At 38.2% G+C, this 8,894-nt stretch overlaps 1 protein-coding gene across 6 annotated transcripts in view; it reads right to left on the bottom strand.

Moving 5' to 3' along the window:
- Positions 1-286: 286 nt before the first annotated feature.
- Positions 287-8,894, bottom strand: part of AFTPH (aftiphilin) — a 46,794-nt gene continuing 38,186 nt past the window's right edge. For 5 of the 6 annotated variants that reach the window (XM_040553222.1, XM_040553227.1, XM_040553223.1 and 2 more), the window contains 2 exons: positions 6,901-7,024; positions 287-1,484 (listed from right to left, as the gene is read on the bottom strand). In XM_040553222.1, the coding sequence (XP_040409156.1) occupies positions 1,340-1,484; positions 6,901-7,024 (269 nt within the window). In that variant the 3' untranslated portion in view covers positions 287-1,339. The remainder of the gene's footprint in view (positions 1,485-6,900; positions 7,025-8,894) is intronic. The other variant, XR_005818675.1, reaches the window with a different exon arrangement.

Here is an 8,894-nt window from a genome sequence, read left to right as displayed (position 1 = left end):
CTTTGAAGAAGTCTCTAACCCAAAACACGAACACGTCTTGAGCCACAGTGCCCTGTAAGTTGGAGGCCAAACCAGAAGACTGCACCATAACATATTCAAGGAGACAGGACAATAAAGAGAAGTCTGCTTCTCCTTCTGCAGGACCCTGACAGGTGTGTCTTGTGAGACTGCGTGGCACAGATTAGAAGGTTCTACTGTTACTGCAGTGCATCAATTTTGCTGTCAACAGAAATATGAATAATTTATACATCCCATATAAAAAGATAGCAGACTATATACATATATATCTTTTAAATTATTTTATTTTGTGTAAGCTAAAAGGAAATTTACACACTTAAATCTCAAAAGACCTTGGGCATGCACATTGACCTTTTTAGAGGTTCTTCTACATAGCTCTCTTTTTTCCATAGGAATTTCCCCAAACATTTACAACCCATAGTTTTTACTGTATATACAGCCTAAAACCATAGCAATCTATGATTATGTCATTTTACACTGTGCAAAATCAAACAGAGGAATAGTGGTACAACAAAACATAAAAATTTTTAACAGATAAATTTCATTGTAAAGACATTCATATAGTTTTGGTCCTTCTTTTCCAAATCAAACCGATTAAAAGCAGATGACCTTCTAATGACCCCCAAATCAAGTGTTTAGACAGTGATCCATAACTGGAACAAGAAGTTACTGACAGCATACCTTTCAAAAGGCTATATAGTGACAGAGCCATACTATTGAAGTTTAAGAACATAAAAATTGATCAGCCAACCAATCAACCAGGGGGAGGGGAGAAGGGAGAGGGAAAGGAAAAACACATCTTAAGCTTGTTAAAACAGAAAAGAAATTTTTGGGTTTTAAAAAACAATAACTGAAAACCCACAATGTAACTTTTTTTTTTTTCCAGCAAAAAGTATTTTAATATATGCAGGAAAGAAAAAGACGCTCAATGCAATCTGAAAACCTTTAAAGGGGACTTCACATATTGTGAAAATTGACGTCTTCGTTATGTGTTTCTAGGATTTTTTTTAAACTTTTTAAAGTTTTGTAAGAAGGACACCACCAGTGTATTTCACAAAGACATAAATGTATACACCCCAGCACAACAAAAAGAATAGATCTTCAAAAAGATTTACCCCCAATTATTTACATTTTTCTCTAATATAAATTTAGGACTCCGGTATGTAAATAAATATACATAACTATGTATACCTTTCTAGTGCTGCTTACCAACAAATCATCTGAACTTGATTTTTTTTTTTTTAATTAAAGCAAGATTGCTTTTTATGACCCCCAGAGGGAAGGAAAAAAAATCAATAGAAAACGTCCAATTCACATCACTTTAGTCTACCTTTTCTTGGCAGCTTGTCGAAGGTGTTAATGTGGCTGGGAACATCAACACCTTGGCATGCATGAAAGTTAAGTCAGGAAGGCTAGAAATCACCTTGGCAGCCTCTTCACTAAGATGTTCTTCCTTTTTAGGCTTCCTGTTGAGAAGAAAAGAAAAAAGTGCATTAATCCAGTACCTGATATCCCTTGGATCACTGAAAGAATCACTGATTGAAGCAGTGTTCTGTCACTTTGTCTCCCACTGACAAGCACTTCTGTAAGCTATTTGAAGCTAGTCTAATGTTATAATACCTACCTGCCTAACAACAAAATGTTAACACGGGAAGTCAGCAAAACGTTCCTGAATATTGTTACAATAAGGAAAAAAAAAATCTATTCAGATGCTAATTTACCACAGGGTGGGGAGCAAGTTCCAGTGTGCCATTCTGGGACTATTCACTTGAAGAAACAACCAGACTCCAGACTCATATTTTAGGGTTAAGACAATAGAAACATTTCTTTTAAGCTACCTAAGTTCAGCATAATCTTTCAATATAAAATTGAAATATTTTGAAAGGACATTAAGAAGTTCCTAACTTACTCCTTTAATAAATAAATACGGGTACTTATGCTGTATTTCCGACACAACTACACTCAGATTATATACCATACTACTCTACATCATGATCCACAAGCTCCTTTCCCCCTCCAAGGTCTCATCATCATCAGAAGGTAGTTCACTGTTGGCAGCTAACTTGCTTTGAAGTGAACGAGGTTGTGTAGCCATAATGATGCACACAGCAGTTTGGGAACCACAGGTATTTACTTTGCCTTTTGCATTATTCACAAGAATTACTGAGCACAAATGAATACAGAGGTCTGAATCCCACATTGCTTGGTTCTCACTGTTATGCAAGAAACTCACATTTCCTAAGCAAAATGAAGGCTGGCTCAGACTGCTACAGAAGTTCCTCTCTCCTGCCTCCTCGGTGCTTTATCTTGAAGAATCCTGGCTATTACTAGAGAAAACGAATACTCCATCAAATGTTATTCCAGCTCCAAAAAGGCACCTGCTACACCCTGCAATAACATTAGAAATCCTAGCTAAATAAGCACTCCCATTATGGGGCAAAACACTGAGACAAAAGGCTAGAAACAAACGGCTTTTCCATACAGCATTTCAGAAATTTTCTTTTTACACCTTATCTTAGGTATAAACTTTAAACTGTACCCATGAGAGGGCAATCACCACTTCAATCACGACGCAGCATATATTTATATGTCTTTTTCGTCAGCACACATCAGGTTTGTTCCCTGAGCTAATGAGAGACCAGGAAAAAGCAAGGAGCTACATGTTTGCTTCAGCAGCAGTCTCAGAATTTCTTGGCTAAGGGGGACAAAAAAACGCCGAGTTAAACTCATCCTTGACATCAGTGATCATTGCGTTGACACTGAGCTATCAGTTTTGTTTGCTACTTGAAATCTCCACTTGATGAAAGATCTCTAGATGAGGCAGTATAGATACTAAATCTGACTTTCCCTTGCTAGAATAGCAATATTTTCTTTTCTCTGCTGCACTGGAATTTCATGAGCCACTGACTAGGCACATTACCAAATTCTGGAGGATAAACAAAGCTGTGTGCTGGATTTACTGAAGGAAGAAGCAGAGAGCCAATATGTGCCTCCCTCTCTAACAGCTTCACAGTCACCACTGTGTGCACTTGAAGGACTATCTCTGAGCTGTTGAAATGTGGTTGTCACCCACCACTGTGTTATCAGTATCTGGTGCACTATTAGTAATCACTTACCACAAGCCTCTTACAGTACAAACTCCTGGTGATCAAGGACTTACAGCTAACAAAGGAGTATTTGACAGAGGAAGCCAAAGGAAGAGGGCTGACTCAGAGATCTGCATTAAAAGGAGTTCCTGCAATTGTAATCAGGCACCGAGATGGAGCTCACACACTCCTTGCTATTTATATGCCTCTTCCTCCTCTGCTCAACTGTGTCATGCGGAGAAATGGCACTGCTGGGTCCCAGAGGCAGCGCTGCACTTTATTTGGTGTTCATATGGAGGACCTTTATCACAGGGCAATGCTCTTGCTGTCCTAACCAGTGTCTGCAACATCGCCACAGAATATGCATGCCAGTGAGCACAGTCAGATGTGAATCTCGCTCGATTACTGAATGCTCCCCTCCTGGTTGGAGGCCCTTCGCAGTAATTTATCTACTTCACGTGCTCTGCAAAAAGTACCAATGAAGGACAGGCTAACACACTTACATAGCAAACATTATTTAACTATGACCAAGTCACAGCTATGGATCCAACCACTTGCCAAAGCTCAAAACTTTTTTTTTTTTCCTTTAAATCGTCTTAGTACAGAGAGAGGAGGAGGCTGGCTAAAGTCTCCACTCCTCAACAGAAAGGGGTAGGCTTATCCAAAAAATAATAAAACTGGACGCTTCAAGTACCCCTTCTGGATAACAGAGCAGTCAACACCTTCAGTAGCAAACATCACCAGGGCAACCCTGAACACTTACTCATTAGCTCTCTATAAACTTAAAAGACAAAGTATCATCATCATCACTGCAGACTGGTTTTGCATCAACTTCTTTCAGGTTTTAAGACTACTTTCTACAAAACACTTTACCCCCATCCACCTCTTCTCTTACACTAGGTTACATTTCCTCCCAAGACAGAACAGAGGGAATACCTTTCCCCAAGCAATTATGCCAGTCCTTCTACCTGTTGGCATGATGTTTCCTTTTTAAAGGCACATTAACACCAAGCTGCAAGAAATTAGCCAAACTGACAGGCAGGAAAGATGCTGGAAGAAGATTTAGCAAGAAATAGGGAATGCTTTGTAGATGTGTCGCTCACACCTAACTGTTCTGGTTTACATTCCAACCCCTTCCTGAAGCATTCAGCCTTTCAGGACTTCAGTGACCTCTCATGTTTGCAACAGTTTTTGAGGGTAACACCAAAAAGGCCAGGCTCTAATAGAAACAGTGATTAGAGAAATGCGCTTTAAAAATTACTCTGTAATTAAGAGTTAGCCTGCTCCATCCAACGCTGCCCACAAGGAGTATTTCCAGTTTAAATGAGGGTTTCAGCCAGTTCTTGGAACAGTATCGGTGCTCTGCTTTTCTTCAGAAAGACAGCAGATAAACTTTTTATCTCTGCCAATTCTACAGAATTGGGCAAGGCTGCAGAGTGTCAGTGGAATGCTGCACTGGAGCACTGGCTTTCCATACTGCTACCTTCAAGGTCTCAGATTCGAGCTGGGAAGTTTCCCCTCCTCTGTTTGCAAGCAAAAGATGGAGGTATTTCAAACTGAGATGACTCTTCACATGGCTTTCCTACAGCTGAATAATGGTACTTTCCCTCTAAACTCTACCCTCAAAGCTCCTGAGTTCAGACAAGTTACAGACAGATATGGGGTAGTTTTAGCACAACTGAAGTAGCCAAAGTGGTGTTAAGCCACTGGCCACATCTTCTCCTGCCCATTTGTCAGGAATGGTTAAGTCTGCTTCCAAGCTACAGCATGCAGCTCGTCTTTGCTGAGCTGCCTGTACCCAGCCACTCGTATTTTAAAGATTTCAGTTCATTACAAATAATTTCAAAAGAAAAACAATTTTATTAGGAAAAAGCTAAGACACTGCAACATATTTAGTATACTGTTGAGACAAGACCTTATCTCTTTGAAGGTTTCTGCCTTGAAAAACTGAAAAGCAGACTGCTTTTATTTCATAGAGCACAAAATCAGAATAGACGAAAAACTTAATATAAAAAAATCAGATCTGTTTTAAAACAGCTAATCTGTGTGCATGTCTGAACTTAACTGGTAAGTCTGAGGTCTCCAGCCTCTCCCTACAGGCAGCTATATTCCTACAGCAGAGATATAGAAACTCTTCATATCACTAAGAAATACTCTCCAGAAGTGGGGAAGAACTTTGACACCTAAAGAGCTCCAACAGAGCAAATAAAAGTTTCAAGTGTGCTGTGGAAGCATTTAAAAAAACAACCAAACAAAAAATCCCCACCCACACATCAAGAAAACAATACAGAAAATGAAGGTCAACATTCATTTAAGCAAAGCAGACTTCCCTGCTCATTTGTAAAGAAAAAGCAAGCTAAGACATCTTAAAGGTCTGGCAAGCAAGGAGGCAGAAAGCTAAGAATGGAGATAAAGAAAATAATAAATATACATTTGGAGTTTGGATGCCCTGCTGCAAATTTGTGGTTACTTTTAAACTAGACTTGGAATATATGACAAAGTTATTTCAACTGTTGCTAAGTTTTCTATTTAGCTAGTAAAACTAACTTTTCTTTCCCACTAGCTTATCTTCAGAAGCATATATCCTCCATGGATAGAAAAACAGGCAATCCAAAAGCAGAGGAAAAAAAAATCAGCACCGAGGTGTGGAGTTCCCTCTACTGGTTCTCTCTTGAAATTTCATGGAGTGTTGAGCTTTTTTTAATTCAGTGTTCACTTTGAACATTTTCACTGCAAGAAAACTAACACAATAGTTTTCTTAATGAAAGAACACAGTTTAAAAGAGCTATTTTTACTTATTTTAAGAAATCCTGTTATCTTCAATCATTACAAATCCCTACATATGATGCAATTCTTGTGTGTGTGTTTTAAGCGCTATGATGCACGGAAACCCATTTATTTAGCTATTAAGTTAAGAATAAACCCTGAAGCTCGCTCAGAGTGAGGACATCTTACTGTTTATTAGCTGCAAAGTAACTACATTTATAAATATCTACAAAATAGGCATGTACTTCCTCAATGATAGGAGCACTTCACCCTGTGAGAATCGCTCAGCGATTCTTTAATGGGCACAACCACTAATTACATGTTAAGACAGTCCAGAATCCTACTGTTAAGAAGAACGTTCAGAAAATAAACACAAAGAATAAAAGCGTAAACAGGGAAAGAATATTCTGCACCCAATTCAACAGGTCTGATTTCAAGGAAGACATTTGATGACTAAAGCCTTTATATAGACTCCCTGTAGAACAAAATGCAGAAGAACCTTGCATGAGATCCACAAAGCAGAAAGGACATCCTAAACAAGGTACATTTTACCTCCTTAAAAAGTAACTTGCAATAGCAAAATTAATCTGATATTTGGTCACTGCAGTTTTGACGGATGTTAGAACTATATCCACATCTATGAATTATGTAGAGAACCTACAAGTACCTTCTGTCAAAGTCCTAACAGTTTGAATTATGAGGTTCAGCTTACCCTTCCGTTCTTAGAAATCAGTTCTGTTCTTCAGAACATCTTATCTTTCAATCAAGTATTTGACTCCTGCTTTTAAAGTGACTTTTTTCTGTCAGCTGAAAAAACGTTTCCCATCTTACTTTAGAGTTTTGTGATCAAAATATGAACTATGGTAGTAAGAATTTTGTATTTGTAACATGCAACTTTCAGTTATATCTTAAATGTAAGCCTTTTGCTCATTTAAGAGCTTCCGACCTGAAATGGCACACACATTCACTCCTCTCATTTTGCCTCGCCTTTGATAGGAAGGTGGGTAAAAGCACAATAAACTTTATTTACCTTGTGGACGTGCTTGCCTTCTCTACTGTGGACATGAGTCTTGCAAATGCATCGGTCACTCTGTTGCTTGCGTTGGAAGTTTCCAGTTTTGAGGTTGTCAATTCATACAACTCAGGATCCACACCTTATAGTATAAAATGATAATCAGTGATCGTTGGAGACAAGTACAGCCATAATTAGCCACAGACCAACTTGCTAGAGACTGTTTTCTGTAAACATCTGAATCATTTAAAGTTTCAAGATACATGAAAAGAACATGACAGAACACGTCCGTGTTTCTAAAACAGCGTCCTCTCTCCCCACCCTTTTCAGTAGCTTTTTAGTTGTATTACAAAGCGCACACACCTTGGATCAAGTCTGGCATACAAGGTCTCAGAGTAAACAAATAATTTGATTTTACCTTTTAGAGCAAAATACTTGTAAAAAGGTCAGTTTGGTTAAAGCGGATTGTTTCAATTGCTTCAGCTCAACTGTTTCTATTAAAAGAGTGCTGATGGTTGACAGCAGCCAACTCTGAGATTATACACGACACTGGCATGCGTTATAGCAAGTGTAGTATCTTGCTTTTCACAAGAGGTTCATACAAGTAGAATAGCACTAAAAAAAAGTTACACAATCATATTTATAATGCTACCAAAATCTTCAGTCTGTGTTTCCTTTTCTATCTCATTCATCTACAAAGCATCAAGTATCTGGAGGTTTCGGCCTTGATTTCAAAGCTTTAGATGTCTTAGGTCAGATACTGAATTCTGACATTACATATGTTGCAAATCGATCTCAAGTTTTATCAGCAGAGGTCATTCTGAAAACAATGGAAACTTGCCTGACCCCTGCCCTCCCTAGATAGAGGCGAAATTCTAACTCTTTAATATCGAGCATCGTATCTCAGTAGGGATACGTATCTCAGTAAGGATACTAGCTCTAAAACTTCCAGATAGCAAACACTTTAAGAAGTGTCTAGAAATCAGAATTATTAAAATATACCAAGACTAATATAGCACATTTTGGTGCTCATAAGCATTTTAAATTGGTGATATTCCTTCAGTTACATTTTCATCTATTTTATGCTTCATGTTTTTAAAATTAAGTGTACATATATGCATCATCCACAGTTATAACTAACTTTCAAAAATAGTGTAGAATTTGGGCAGAAACATCTTGTTTTTTTAGACATCTGCATTCTAAAAAAGTGTAACGCTGATGTCAGCTGGTTTGGACAACACAGAAACATTTCGTACACCACTGCAGAACAACCTCTGCAAACACTTGGACACAACAGTCCCCTGTAGCTACCTAGCATAAAAACAGTATTTGTAGCCTTGTATGTTGATGATTGTACTCGGTCTACTTGCTTGGATTCAAGGCATTTTTAGAAGTACTCCTGAGGTATGAAGCGGCAACTAAATTGGAAAAATTCCTGTGCTTACTGTCCTTCCTTTTCCAACCAGTATTTGTAGTACTGTGCACACAAAGAGATGAGGCTAATAATCCTTGTGATTGCTTTGCATGAGCTCTTCTCAAGTAGTGTCTTGACCACTTGTTATTTCTGCAAAAGTTAAATACTCCTTCATTGTTAAGAAGCTAAGTCAACCAAAAAGTAAAATTAAGAAAATAATCTGGTTAAGCTGTGGGGGCAGAGGGGAGGATTTCCTCCATTTAATATGGAGCTTATTAGAAATTAATCAGCTCTCCTTTCAACCTACACGTTTTAGTCTGGATTTTCAAACAAATTTCAGCCAGTTTCATGCAAAACATCAAAATATGTACTGTACTGAGACCAGTATACCATGACTTTAAGTACTGTCAGATGTTTACAGAACTTGGAAACAGGAAAACGCCCAACTATTCCATAAAATATCCACTTTCAAACAGGGAGAAGACGACCCAAAGAAATACACTTTGACTTGCAGAAGCCCGCGAAATCCCATTAAGGTACAAATTGTAAGACTAAATGAAACAAGGAGTTCTTTGACGTGCAACTCTGCAACAGGCAT

The sequence above is a fragment of the Cygnus olor genome, chromosome 3 (assembly GCF_009769625.2).
Source record: "Cygnus olor isolate bCygOlo1 chromosome 3, bCygOlo1.pri.v2, whole genome shotgun sequence".
In the NCBI taxonomy this organism is placed as follows: Eukaryota; Metazoa; Chordata; class Aves; order Anseriformes; family Anatidae; genus Cygnus; species Cygnus olor.
The sequence above is the reverse complement of the archived record's forward strand: the minus strand, read 5'-3'. Positions and strand labels throughout refer to the sequence as shown.